The sequence below is a fragment of the Salvelinus fontinalis genome, chromosome 35 (assembly GCF_029448725.1).
Source record: "Salvelinus fontinalis isolate EN_2023a chromosome 35, ASM2944872v1, whole genome shotgun sequence".
Classification (NCBI taxonomy): Eukaryota; Metazoa; Chordata; class Actinopteri; order Salmoniformes; family Salmonidae; genus Salvelinus; species Salvelinus fontinalis.
Window position 1 is genome coordinate 5,840,271 of NC_074699.1, and position 15,525 is coordinate 5,855,795.

The following is a 15,525-nucleotide window of genomic DNA, read 5'->3' on the forward strand; positions in this document are numbered from 1 at the left end:
TCGTGTGCTATTTACAGATCGGTAAGCTGCTCTGACAGCTGATGCTTAAAGTTAGAGAGGGAGATTAAAGACTCAAGCTTCAGTGATTTTTGCAATTCGTTCCAGTCACTGATAGCAGAGAACTGGAAGGAAAGGCGGCCAAAGTAAGTGTTGGCTTTGGGGGTAAACAGTGAAATATCAAATCGAATCAAATCAAATTTTATTGGTCTGCTGGAGTGTGTGCTACGGGTGGGTGTTGCTATGGTGACCAGTGAGCTGAGATAAGGCAGGGCTTTACCAAGCATAGACTTATAGATGACCTGGAGCCAGTGGGTTTGGCGACGAATATGTAGTGAGAGGCAGACAACGAGAGCATACAGGTCGCAGTGGTGGGTAGTATATGGGGCTTTGGTGACAAAACGGATGGCACTGTGATAGACTGCATCCAATTTGCTAAGTAGAGTGTTGGAGGCTATTTTGTAAATGACATCGCCGAAGTCAAGGATCGGTAGGGTAGTCAGTTTTACGAGGGTATGTTTGGCAGCATGAGTGAAGGAGGCTTTGTTGCGAAATAGGAAGCCGATTCCAGATTTAATTTTGGATTGGAGATGCTTAATGTGACTCTGGAAGGAGAGTTTACAGTCTAACCAGACACCTAGGTATTTGTAGTTGTCCACATATTCTAAGTCAGAACCGTCCAGAGTAGTGATGCTAGTCGGGCGGGAGGGTGCGGCAGTAATCGGTTGAAGAGCATGCACTTAGTTTTACTTGCATTTAAAAGCAGTTGGAGGCCTCGGAAGGAGTGTTGTATGGTAATGTAGAAAATAGTAAAAATAAAGAAAATCCTTGAATGTGTATACACAGTATATATATATATTTGATTTTTTTACCCTAACCCTACCACCCCTTCCCTAATTGGAGTAGACTAATGGACAACAATATTTAGCCTTCTACTTCCAGGTTATACATACTATGTACATTTTACGGACACAATATATTTTACATTAGTTATCTTTTTTTGTTTTTAATCCCACCTTCCAGCTACCCTCAACCCCTCCCATATATATCATAAGACCTTTTTTTTTCTCAAATTGCCATATATTTTTCAACTGTGCTGTGATGTTTCACTAAAGTCCTGAACCTTTCTATTTTCATAGTTTCTACAGATTGTAAATTAAAGATACATTTTTTTTCCGTATTATTATATTATTGATCGATTGACTATGACTTTTCAAATCAACCAGCAGTGCTGTTTGCAGAGTTAGCCCCAGGTAAATCTTCAGCCATTCCTGAACCTGCAACCAAAAACAAGCATATGGCCAGTACCAAAACAAGTGATATAATGATTCTGTCTCTTCACAGCAAAATCTGCAGAGCTATTATGGTTGTATCTCCCATGTATATGACATTCTATTGGTTGTATAATAATTTAAACGAACAAAATTGAAGTGTTGAATCCAGCGTTGTTTTGTGTATCAGTTCATAAACCATGTGCCATGGAATTAGTACATCGAAAATCTCTTCCCAACTATTTTGCAATCTGTTTGGTTCATATGTATTTTTTTTTATCCTTAAAAACCTTTTTTTCAATTTTCACCTACAATTACATACCCAAATATAACTGCCTGTAGCTCAGGCCCTGAAGCAAGGATATTCATATTGGTACCATTTGAAAGGAAACACTTTGAAGTTTGTGGAAATGTTGAAGGAATGTAGGAGAAGATAACACATTAGATCTGGTAAAAGATAATACCAAGAAAAAAAAGAAGAAAAAATTGTACCATCTTTTAAATGCATGAGGAAGGCCATAATGTATTATGCCAGCCCAGGTGCAATTTAGATTTTGGCCACTAGATGGCAGCAGTGCATGTGCAAAGTTTTAGACTGATCCAAGGAACCATTGTATTTCTGTTCAAAATGTTGTATCAAGACTGCCCAAATGTGCCTAATTTGTTTATTAATAACTTTTCATGTTCAAAATTGTGCACTCTCCTCAAATAATAGCATGGTATTCTTTCACTGTAATAGCTACTGTAAATTGGACAGTACAGTTGGATTAAGACGAATGTAAGCTTTCTGCCAATATCAGATATGTCTATGTCCTGGGAAATGTTCTTATTACTTACAACCTCATGCTAATCACATTAGCCTACATTAGCTCAACCGTCCCGCAGGGGACCCACCATTAAATGAAACTGGTAAACTTTTTTATTTATCACAAATTTCTTTAACCAATTTTGGTCTTTATTGCAAGGTCGACAGACAAGTTCCTTACCTTCTCCCCCTTCCATTTTTGCGGTAATGCTGCAATCAGTTGGTTGTAATTTTGGGTAGAGCAGACATTTCCATATATTTTTTGCTAACTGCATGTCTGACATAACTCCACCAGTCCTATTTATGATATAATTTACAAAGATTATACAGTTGTCTTTTTTCATTCAATTTTATATTTTTTTATTGATTAGTATATTTGAGTTTAACCATAATATTTGTTCTGTCGTTTCTGGTGGATTAAAGTGAAATTGCAACTAGCTTTCTATGGCTTGTTTCTAAAATAGCGGTATTTTGGAGATTATTTATTTTTCAAATAATGGAAAGTGAGAGGTTATAATCTGAATAAAGGGGAAAAGGCCATTCTTGAACACGGGGTAAGCCATTCTTACTAATCTGCTAGAGAACCAGTTTGGATTTAAGTATAGCTTTTGTTTGACTGAAGCCTTTAGTGAAAGGTCAAATGCTTTAATATTTTATCATTTCTGCTCTCCGAGTTCATATTCATTACATAAATATGCCTGTTTACTTTTGTCTGGCATGCTGTTCCAAATAAAGTGTAATATATTTTGCTCATATAATTTAAAAAACAAGTCATGAGGTGTAAGCAGGGCCATAAGTAAATAGGTCAACTGGGATATGACTAAATAGTTAATCTGGGTGATTTTTCCAAAAATCCTTTCCATGGTAGCAATATTTGATCTAGTTTTGCTAACTTTTTACTAAAATGTATTTTAGTGAGATTATCTATTTATTTCAGGATATAAATACTTCTCCAGTGTTTGCAGATCTGTTTGTTAACTAGGCCTATCCCTCCAATGGACTGACCAGAGCTTCCTTCCACTATATTGCTTACAGCTGGTTCGCCACATATCTGCAAACACAGAAGAGATAAGGGCTAAGGAAAGGTTGGAGGCGAGGGAAGAGTCAGGTGTTTGGGACTGGCGTATTCTATCCACTTCAAGCTGATTGGAATAAGTTGGACCAATGATATTGACCGAGTTTTCCATAAAACGTGTTTTCTGGAAGACAGATTCATTACATAGTGTAGGTTAAAGGGAAAGATGGCACTGTATAGTACAGCCTGAGGGAAGGAGCGAGATCATAAAGAACACTTGAAGTGAGGAAGCGTGTGAGGGATTAGATAGCAGAAGGGGCAAGGTGCCCTGTAGCTGAGCACATGGAGCAGATGGATATGAAAGAGAGGGTGGCCTATATTGTCTGTCCCTCTCTCTCTCAGTCTCAGTCTCAGGCCTTCCATCTCTCTTTATGTCTCTGTAGCTTTCTCTCTCAGTTTCCCCCCCCCCCCCTCTCTCTCTCTCACCCCCCTCTCTCTCTGACTTAGACAGGTTCATAAGATACAGTCTCTCTCCGTCCTAAGCGTTCAGCACAGCAGAACCAGCCCAGATGAACGCCACTACATGAAGGATTTGCTCTTTCTCCTTTATAGCATTCTTACATTTTCCCCCCTTCACTTTATCCCTGTCTTTTAGGTTCACAGATTAGTGCGCCAGCGAACGAACGGGGTTGCCTAGCAACGAGTTGACGAGAGCAGCCTTGAGGCCCGCTGGAGTGATGTCAGTCCGATTATAGTGTGGGGTGGGGTGGGGGGGTTGGGCTAACCCTCAGTAGAGTTCAGTGTCATCACAGTGTGCACATCCACATCATGTGCAACATCCTTTGCTAGGCCACGGTTTACATAACATTTCAGAGTGGGTGATTGTGTGTGTGAGTGCATGCAGGCATGCGTGCATGTGTGAGGGTGTGTGGTGAGATGGAGAAAGAGTCTCATGACTGTTTTTTGTGTGTGCATTCGTGTGTATATGCGTGTGTACAGTACAGTATATCTATAATGGTTAAATTCACTGCACTAAGTTGAAGGATCCAGTACGTCTCTGTTGAAAATGGCTTCAGATGATGTTGTGTATGATCTCTAATGACACAGTCGACGCCGACCCATTTATATACAGTAAAACCATTCGGCTTCCGGGCTGTTATACCCACTATGGAAGGTTGGAGCGCTAGCTTGGTCATTAAACTCGATAAGCAAGCAAGTCAGAAGGTATCATTTCTGCTTTCATTGCTGGATAACGTCACAGTAAGAGGGGTGTTACCCTCCTCTCTCTCTCACCTCGTCAGCCTGATGGTATTGATTGTGATCACAGATTGAACAGCAAAGTATTGATCAGTTAGAAATGGATAAGTGTGACAGATAACGAAGCATCAACTTTTATTATGCAAAGCTGCTCAAGTGCATTCATTGGGCATGTACAGTACGGGGGCATGCACAGTATATGTGAAATAGACCAGACTATGACTGTTAGAGGAAATTACGAGATTTGGCCTCTGATCTGTGAAGGGAATTTTTATTGTCCCATCTTCACAAGAAGGTTATCAGGTTGGAGTGAGTTGTCAGTTTAGAAGGACATATGTTCGTTCCCTGCATTTTGTCACATTTTCTGTCTCAAATTTTTCCCCTTTGTGTGTGTGTGTGCGTGATAGTGTTTGTGTCGCTCCATGTGTTTTGTCGTTGTCTCATCTTTTCATGTGTCCTCTGTTTCACTCCATTCTCCTTAACTCCATCACGATGACTTCATGTGGAAAAGCTGGTGCTGAAAAGAACACGCTGTAAGTTTTACCCATGGTGCAAAGTGCTACAGGTCCAGAGGGGGGACGGGGGACGACTGGTGCTTTCACTTTGGCCCAATCCATTGGGGCCAAATAACGCCCTTGCCCATTTCACTTCCCCTCCCTAACTTCCCTCAGGGTTATCCATATAGTACGAGGGAAAGAGGGGACAACCAACCCGGTCATCAAGGGCTGCTCTTTCTTCTGGTTTTGTCCATACTTAGGAGTGTAATTACAGTATATTAAATGACTTCTACACATATATTAGTCAACGAATTAGCAGGCATTGCAGCCCTTCAGAGCCCGATCAGTATGGAACCACAGAAGGAAGTTTAGAGGGGGAATTGAATGAGGGTGTTAATCTGAATTGAACGGGGCATAGTTGTGTGTGTTTTGGGGGGAGGTGATGGGTTTGCCCTGTGTGTCCCTGCTCTCACTTCATCCGCCTCTTCTTCCACCTCCCCATCGATCCATCACTCCATCTCATCACTCAATCGGGTGCTGCACAAATCTCTGTGGTTTGTAGGGGACTGATATGTACACGGTCAGATCTAGGTTCTCTCTTCTGTCCCTCTTGTGTTGTCAAGCCCACTGCATGTTTGTGTTAGGTATGTTTTTGTGAGTTGAGGATACTGTGATGCTGATGCCAGATGGTCAAATGGTATTCTTCTGGAATGAACCGCTGGATGTGAGAGTAATAATCACTTCATAATGATTATTCCCAGCTGAGCTGACCTCAAATACTGTATAATCCTCTTCCTCGATATGTTGCATTGCTGTTCTATGTACAGTTCAACGACCCAAAAGACATGCTTGTATGACATGCATGCATGCACATAGATGTACTCTCTATACACTCACACACACATTCCGAGATAGAGAGTGAATCACATTAGGACATGCTCTGTGGACTTAGTGCTGCAAGCCTCCCTCTGGCCTCCAGGCAGTCAAGAGTTTTTTTTCTCTCTACATGCTCTGTTGTGTGTGTGTTCCTGCTTATCTGCGTTCTTCTCTTAAACAGAGTTATTGTTACTGTTTTGTTAGACTTCAGTGTGGCTTTTGACGTTATCGATCATAGTCTGCTGCCGGGAAAACGTATGCCTTTACACCCTCTGCTATAGGTCAGATGCCTCAAAGAGGGACTTAGGAAAATAACAATTGTCTTAGAACAGTACAGCACGGCGGACCCTTAAATGCGCGCAGAGAGCTAACATTAATAATATATATGCATGTCAATCTTTCATGGCTCAAAGTGGAGGAGAGATTGACTTCATCACTACTTGTTTTTGTAAGAAGTGGTGACAAGCTGAATGCACCGAGCTGTCTGATTTAACTACTAGCACACAGCTTGGACACCCTCGCATACCCCACAAGACATGCCACCAAGTCCAGGACAGACTATGGGAGGCGCACAATACTACACAGAGCCATGAATACATGGAACTCTATTCCACATCAGGTAACTGATGCAAGCAGTAGAATCAGATTTAATTAACAGATAAAAATACACCTTATGGAACAGTGAGTACTGTGATGAGACACACACAGGTACAGACACACGCACACACACTACACACACACACAGTACATTGTAATATTGTTGTATGGTGGTATTATACATTTTGTTTTGTAGATATGTGGTGGTGTAATAATGTTTAATGACGTACTGTTTTATTCTTTGTTTTAACAATCTCAAAAAAGTATACTAAGAATTTTTTTTGTAAATATATTCCTCCAGATTTTACGATGTTCAGCTCACATAATATAATAAATGTGGCCAAAACGAATGTAGGCATTAATAAATGCATTTAATGCAATTCTAAATGCAAATATTTTTTTTAAATGGTGAGGGAGTGCCAAGATGTAGTCACGGTGGCTTTAACACAGCGCCTCCTACAGTCATCTAGTGTACAGTGCATTCGGGAAGTATTCAGACCCCTTGACTTTTTCCACATTTTGTTACCTTACAGCCTTATTCTAAAATGGATTAAATAAAACAAAATCATCATCAATCTACACACCATACCCCATAAACAGTTTTTTTTACATTTTTACAAATGTATATATTTTTTAAATACATACCTTATGTAAATAAGTATTCAGACCCTTTGCTATGAGACTCGAAATTGAGCTCCGGTGCATCCTGTTTCCATTGATCAACCTTGAGATGTTTCGACAACTTCATTGGAGTCCACCTGTGGTCAATTCAATTGATTGGACATAATTTGGAAAGGCACACACCTGTCTATGTAATGTCCCACAGTGCATGTCAAAGCAAACACCAAGCCATGAGGTTGAAGAAACTGTCCGCAGAGCTCTAAGACAGGATTGGGGGAAAGGTACCAAAATATTTCTGCAGTATTGAAGGTCCCCAAGAACCTGTTCTCCATCATTCTTAAATGGAAGAAGTTTGAAACCACCAAGACTTTTCCTACAGCTGGCCGCCTGGCCAAACTGAGCAATCGGGGTAGAAGGACCTTGGTCAGGGAGGTGACCAAGAACCAAATGGTGACTCTAACAGAGCTCCAGAGTTCCTCTGTGAAAATAGGAGAACCTTCCAGAAGGACAACCACCTCTGCAGCACTCCACCAATCAGGCCTGGTAGAGTGGCCAGATGGAAGCCACTCCTCAGTAAAAGGCACATGACAGCCCATTTGGAGTTTGCGAAAAGGCACCTGAAGGACTCAGACCATGAGAAACAAGATTCTCTGGTCTCATGAAACCAAGATTGAACTCTTTGGCCTGAATGCCAAGCGTCACTTCTGGAGGAAACCTGGCACCATCCCTATTGTGAAGCATGGTGGTGGCAGCATCATGCTGTGGGGATGTTTTTCAGCGGCAGGGACTGGGAGACTAGTCAGGATCGAGGGAAAGATGAATGAAGCTAAGTACAGAGAGATCCTTGATGAAAACATGCTCAGGACCTTGGGTTAAGGTTCACCTTTCAACAGAACAACAAGCCTAAGCACACAGCCAAGACAACGCAGGAGTGGCTTCGGGATAAATATCTGAATATCCTTGAGTGGCCCAGCCAGAGCCCAGACTTGAACCAGATCAAACATCTCTGGAGAGACCTGAAAATAGCTGTGCAGCGACGCTCCCCATCCAACCTGACAGAGCTTAAGAGCATCTGCAGATAAGAATGGGAGAAACTCCCCAAATACAGGTGTGCCAAGCTTGTAGCGTCATACACAGGAAGACTCGAGGCTGTAATCACTGCCAAAGGTGCTTTAACAAAGTACTGAGTAAAGGGTCTGAATACTTATGTAAATGTGATATTTCAGGGAATTTTAAAAACCTGTTTTTACTTTGTCATTATGGTGTATTGTGTGTAGATTGATGAGGGGGGAAAACAATTTAATCAATTTTAGAATAAGTCTGTAACATAACAAAACGTAGAAAAAGTCATGTGGTCTGAATACTTTCCGAATGAACTGTAACTAGCTACCAAGAAGCCATTTCAGGCTGTCAATCATGTCAGAGTAGCTAGCTTGTCTGTCTTAGCTGTTATGCCTGCTGACAAGGTTGATAGACTTTAGAAAAGCAAGCAATTACTAAATATACTGAATAAGACTCACATTCCTTTAAATCTTTACCCGGATTTGAGCAGAGATGCAAAGAAGCATATTTAGTTTATTTAACAAAATAACCACCAGTCAGGAGGATACAGACAGCTCAAGTGGTATGCTTAAATATGCTGAAAAATTTACACAAAATTTATCATAATGATTATGCCTCTAGATTGCAGGAACAAGCTTTTTCAGGTGTTTGAAAAATGCTAAATATGGACCGCCTAATTGGTAAGTAGTAGACTGTAAAATACCAGTGAAGTAAAGTATGATTTAGGTAAAAATCCACTGACAACACTGCACCCTAGTGGCTCTTTCAAGTATTTCAGTAGATTTCTGTGCTTAGAGCAGTAAGATACTTTATGTTCATGAACTTCGTGTTTATTTTGAAAGCTCTCGGCGATCCCCACTTCCACACCAAGCCTCAGCAGGTTTACCACATGTCAAGGTCAGCAAACACTACATCCGTTTTACACCAGCCAGGTCTGAATGCACAGACCCACCCACACACATATCCTGTCACATGTGGAGGGGGAGGAGTTTGGTTCTTGCCAGAGGTTTTTATTTGGCCAAGTTTCTCTAGGTTGCCATGGTCTTCTTTGGTTGCCATGTTCTGATCATTATGGTCTGGATTAGTTTGGTACAGCCACTCTATACCATAGTTCATCACTGTGCCATTTGTATGTTAGGTTCTCATTCTCTTTTCTCCTTCTCTATTTTCTCTCTCTCTCAGCTCTCCAGCCTCAGGAAGCCAACGGAACTCCAGCGTGTCCTTCAGCCTGCCCCCCTCCTCCTGCACCCCTCCTTCCAGCCTGCCCCCTCACCTCTGCAGCCCCCCGGACACCTCGTCCCTCTCCTCACCACCCTGCCCCGCCTCTTTACCCCACTCTGCCTCGCCCAGCCTCAGCGACCTCTTCGGCCTGCCCACCCCACCCATGGGGAGTACGAGTGGCTTCGGCAGCATGGGCGGTAGCCTTGGTGGAGGGTCCTCGTGCGGGGACTCGCGCTCCCCCTCGCCACTCACCCTAATGCAGGCCGTAGCCACCTCGGGCAAGCCCTTCGCCTCCAAGCCCGTGGAGCTGTGGAGCAAGCTGGACGTGGCCGACTGGCTGGACAGTCTGAATTTGTCGGAGCATAAAGACGCCTTCCTGGACAACGAGATCGAGGGCGCCCACCTGCCCTCGCTGCAGAAAGAGGATCTGATAGACCTGGGGGTGACGCGGGTGGGCCACCGCATGAACATCGAGAGGGCCCTCAAAATGCTGCAGGACAGATAAAGCCAGGGGGTGTGGATTTATCTGAAACACTCTCTGTCCTACCTGTTCTCCTTTTCTGTCTGGGACGATTTTGGAATCGGCCTCTGACTCCTCCCTTCCTGCCTCGACTCTGTGGCGTGTATGCGTTTGATCATTCCCATTCTGCTTCCCGAGTATCAGGGGATGTCGGAATCCTGGAGGAACTGCATCAATCCGGAATGGAGAAAAAGAAGGGGGAAATCCTGTATCTTTTTAGGGATGCTCATGTCACCACCCTTTGGAATATTCTTGAAACGTAGCCCTCAAACACTTTGAAATACTGATAGAAATCCAACCTGGACATTTTTGGAATACTAAAGACTACATCTCCCAATTTGCTTGGGAATACTCAATACTTTTTCAAGCTCCCACAGTGCGGGTGTTTGAAACCAGCTGAGCTGGTCGGCGCTCCTTTTCTATCTTTGCTAGAGTTTCTTCAGAGAATATTTCGTCACTAGACGTCAAACCGTGGGTTATGTTTATGGATGCATCTGACGTTGTAGAGACATTTGAAAAACATTAGAAACGAGAACATTTGCAGAAATGTTTTGCCTAATCCTAAACCATAGCACTCGCTGCAAGCAAATACACACACACACACACACACACAGATCCGGCAATGGCCTTCTCCTTAGAGAGAGAAACATAATGATGTGTTAGTCTTTTCTAATGCATGGCTGGAGGGGCTCTACTGTAGCAGGCACCACTGTCCCCTTCACATCCCTGTTCACTGTGGAAGGTGTGTGTATTTGCGTTTTTGTCAGAGACATGTTTGTGAGGTGTGTGTGCGCGCACGCTGTGGGAGGTTTGTTAAATGGGTTTTTAGAAAGACACGAGTGAGAGTGTACGGTCTAGATTCAATCAAATCGAGCGTTAAGCAGTGCTAGCCGACACCTGCATAGCTGATGTTTTGGCGGTGTCGGAAGTGTAACTGTGTTGGAGCTGTCAAATCGGTGATCGTTGTCACGAAGCCACACCCATTCCTGTCGTGTTTAGAAGTTCAAAAAGAGAAAGTGTATGCTATATAGAAATAATATAGCATACAATAATACGCTCAAGTCGAAAATCATGAAACAAAATAATGAGGATTTCTATCAACCTGATCAAGGTGTCGGCTGCATCTCACATTCCGGTGTTCGAACTTGTGAACAGGGCTGCGTGGGATTTATCTTAATGCGACTCCGTGCAGCCAATGGCAATGTCTGTTTTAGGTATAATGCCAGGAGCCGCTTGTGGATTTGACAGCTCTAACACAGTTCCACTTCCGACACTGCCAAAACAACCCTACACTGGTGTTGGCTGGCGCGGATCTGATATAATCTAGCCCTAAGTGTTGGCGTCATGTGTGTTTTCATCGTCTTCCACACACTTGACAGTGACCCGGACAGGAGTGGAATGCCAGACCCCTACTCCCTACCCCCGAACCAACCAACCTCCCTCCAGGCCTATGACAGAAATTATCCACCTATCACAACAACAATTTCCCTGCCATAATATCACCATCTCCTCTCTATTCAGCCATCTTTAATCATGTCTAATCACTGAGTGATTCCTTTCACAGATCAAACATTGTTTTTATATTAACAAAAGTGTGTGCTGATGTGTTATAGGTGAGGGTTAACAATTTGTTGACGTAATGATTCTCGGCGAGTAGTTGAAGACAACCATTTAAAGGATGAGTGCAAAACGGGTGTTACTTTGTGATCGGTGTTAACATAGGACACTGTGGTTGACTGTGTGCTTGTTTTTAGACAGCTAACCTATACTGTGCATTGCAGGGGCCAAGAATACTATGAATTCACTCAAATCTGCTACCCAGACATTCACACAATCACCGAAGAGGATTTAAAAAAAAGATTTCCAGGAACGTTTGCAAAGTTTGTGTATAGTCAGTGTTTGCATTGCCGATGAATCACAAAATGTATTTATTGATGAGAAGAGGTGTTAGTCCTACCTGGTGTTTCCAGAGGGAAGAAAAGAGGTGTGACACAGCAGCACCAACTGAGCAGCTATTAGAGGGGTATGGTTTGATCCAGGCAATAAAGGCTTTCGATGATGCATTTGGTCCCTGTTCGTTTGAGAATGAGAGGGAGAGTCCTCCGTAACGCTTTACTTAAGCCTGCAGGTAATAACCCTTTTATAAGGCTTGCTTATAAAAAGTTATAAAGTATTATTACTACAGGCTTCAAGTAAAGTGTTACTGAGTCCTTTTCTCAACACCAGTGATGTGTTGAGAAAAGTAGAACAACATTATCTTGCAATCGAAGCTCCCATCTGACCGCCGATCAATTGTCTCCATCCTTTTTCAAGAAACACCGTTATGTCAATGTTAATGTGAGAACTGCCGATAGGTCAGTACCCAGGAAGTGTTTGGTGGCATTGATTTGAAGTAAAGTGAATACATGTATTGTTTTGAATGTGTATAAAGGAATGATTTAAAGAAAAGAGTACATCTATAGAATAATTATATGTGTAATATTTCTAGAAGGTTCAGAGAGAGAGAATTTCTATGAAAGACTATGGCCATTGCATCCACCCTCAGAACGTGTTTCTTTGTCACTCTATCCCTGTTTTGTGATTGGATACATAGTGCCCCATTTCTGGCCTCTCTGCCTCTGAACAAGATTAGAACTACCCCAGAAGAGACTGCAAGGAGAAGTGTGGAGGCCATGTATGCCACTGTACCCAGATGACCTATATATTATAACATATAACTAAAAAAGTGAACAGTATTTTGGTGTCATTCGAGACATATCCATGATTCTATCAGTTCACAGTGATGTTCTATGAACATAACCATGATTGTTTGGATTGTGTGCAATTTAGGGTCTCCTGTTGGGACAAAACAAAAAGCTACCTTGTTGAGATTCCTTCTTCTTTCTCCCGGTCCCTGTGTGCAACTGTATGTATGATGATGAAGGGAAGAGAAAGGGATGATTAAAAAAAAAGGGAATACCAGGCCGACAGAAAGAGAGGACTTGCAGGAGTTATAACGCTGCTATAATCCATTCATTATTTTAAAAGAATCAACAAAAGTGACATCGAAAAAAAGCACAGTATTTTTTATGATTTATATAGAACTATATGGAGTTTTATAAAAGACATTTGGAGAAGAATATTCAACTCTGACGTGTGGTTTGCCAAAAAGTGAAGAAAAAAACAACTATATTATATATAAATATATATTAATAGAAATTAATATTATCAGATTTATGAGGAAACTAAGAAGCAATATTTATACTGAATGGATCTCCTTGGTTGTGGTTTTGCCCAGTTTTAAGATGAACTATCATTATATATTATCACCTGTTGATGTTATGAACACTGATAGATGAAGTGGACAGAAGACATTTGTCCAATCAAAATATATTTTATATACTATCCTCTGGCCATCACCTGCCTATCTTGAATATTGTAATTTTTGACAATTCCAATCGCTTAGTCTGCATAAAATGTGTGTATAACGCTTTACATTTATACATATCCTCAGTCCACTGGATCGAAAACTGTCCCGATGACACTTTTATGCTCAACTTATATAGAAATGTACAAAAAAAGATTAGTTGTGACTGTTGATTTCATGGGAAAAAAAACAACATATCACTAAGCTAATTTATATGTGGAATCGTAGAACTGAGTAGTGGTATTAAGATGCTATACAAATCATCACTGTGTGACTATAAGGCTATGCTACATAAGGACTGGCATGGCTCACTATCCCCCTTACCATCACAACACAGTCCTTCACTTACCCATCGGCAACTATTTGGATACTTTTGCTATTTTCTCTTCTTCTTTTATCTCTTCTTTTATTTTTCATTCTACATAAATACCAAGACGTTTCCGTCTTTTTTGTGTATATTTGTGTTCGTGTTCTCTATGTTGTAATTCCTCATTACGTAGAGTCGACGATCTAATTATCAAAAATGAAAAAGAGAAGTTTCTTGTCACTGCACTCTTCCTTCCCCCCCAAATCCTCAATACTTCTTGTATGGCAACCAAAAGATACTGTAAGAAATAAATATAACATTGCACTATGGTTGTATTCATTTAATTCCTGATGTGCCTATTTTTGGGATTTGGGCTTCTTTGGATCCGTCTCGAAGGACCATGAAAAGGAGCTGCACCTCCCGAGTCTACTACGAGGTATCCCAGTCATGACCCCACTGTAATGGGGGTCACGCTGCCGCTCAACAGTATAGCTTCCTTCCTCACGAACCCTTACTACTACACGTGAACACCCTCTCACTACACATGAACACCCTTTTGGCAACCGCCTTAGCCGGCGAAGCCCCCGAAAAGCTATCAATTTGATGGCACGGGTGGTGACATTGCAAGCTGTGGAGCGAGGTTAACCCATACAACTCGGTTAGCACTGTTTTTCTATAGTCGTTGGCAAACTGGACGCCCAATGGGCTGATATTGGATGTCCTTTTTTAAATTCCTTTTTTTTTTTATATGTGCTTTTCTCTCTGCGTATTCTCACCTTGTATTTAAGCATGATAATCGGGTACTATACAACTGCTATTCATTGTGGGTGGAGATGGAATAAATGAAGGTGTGTCTATAGATAATCCATATTCTGACTTAAGTCCGTAACAATTCCACCACCTTTAAATCAAATTGTAGTGGTTGCATACACATATTTAGCAGATGTTATAGCGGGTGTAGTGAAATGCTTGTGTTCCTAGCTCCAACAGTGCAGTAATATCTTAACACAACACACACACACACACACACATAAAAAAAAAGCTAATAATAATGGAATTAAGAAACATAGAAATATTAGGAAGAGCAATGTCGGAGTACAGAGTGTGTATGTATATACAGTGATTCAGACCCGTTTACTTTTTCTGAATCTGAATTCTTATGTAACTGTGATATTTCAGTTACATTACATAATAAATATTTATTATTTAATTTTTTTTTAGTTTATTTTTACTATTTTCTACATTGTAGAATAATAGTTAAGACATCGAAACTATGAAATAACACATATGGAATCATGTAGTAACCAAAAAAGTGTTAAACAAATCAAAATATATTTTATAGTTTCGATTCTTTAAAGTAGCCACCTTTTGCCTTTTGCCTATTCACGTCACCAAATAATTAATTAAAACACTGTTTTGCAAACAAGGTCTAAAGTAGCCTCAATAGCACTCTGTAGGGTAGCGGACGTCCTCCAACCTATCAGAGCTCTTGCAGCATGAACTGACATGTTGTCCACTCAATCAAAGGATCAGAGAATGAATCTAGTACTGAAAGAATAAGCTACAGTTAGCTAGCACTGCAGTGCATGAAATGTGATGAGTAGTTGACTCACAGAGAGAAAGAAAATAGTTTAACAGTTTAACAAATTCATTTCTTCCTAAATGAAGGAGAAGCAAGAGAGAAATAGAGAGATTTAGATTTTCTTTTCACTTTTAGTTTCACTTACAGCTAGCTAGTTTAGACTACTCAAACAACCTGCTCAGACAGAGGGATGCTATGTTAGCTAGCTGGCTATGACTTATCCAACACAACACTGGAACTCTTCCAAGTTAAGGTAAGATTTTGGTTTTACAAATTTATTGCAACCGTGGCCCGCCGATGTAACTGCTCAACTGCTTACTGAGTAACTGTAAAATTACTGCATGATTGTAGTGGGTTTACTAATGCATTAGTTCTATTAGCTATGTTGACTATGATGTTACTTTAGCTAATATGGTGACAACAGCATGGAAATGATTTTTTTCGCCTGGTCACATACATGTTTTGTGCATTGAAGTCCACAAACAATGGGA

General features: G+C 41.2%; 1 protein-coding gene across 6 annotated transcripts in view; it reads left to right on the forward strand.

The window, feature by feature from the left end:
- The window catches only part of LOC129834283 (SH3 and multiple ankyrin repeat domains protein 2-like), a 248,321-nt gene extending 234,542 nt beyond the window's left edge, over positions 1-13,779 (forward strand). For all 6 annotated transcript variants that reach the window (XM_055899135.1, XM_055899137.1, XM_055899136.1 and 3 more), the window contains one exon: positions 9,181-13,779. In XM_055899135.1, the coding sequence (XP_055755110.1) occupies positions 9,181-9,724 (544 nt within the window). In that variant the 3' untranslated portion in view covers positions 9,725-13,779. The remainder of the gene's footprint in view (positions 1-9,180) is intronic.
- Positions 13,780-15,525: the final 1,746 nt, after the last annotated feature.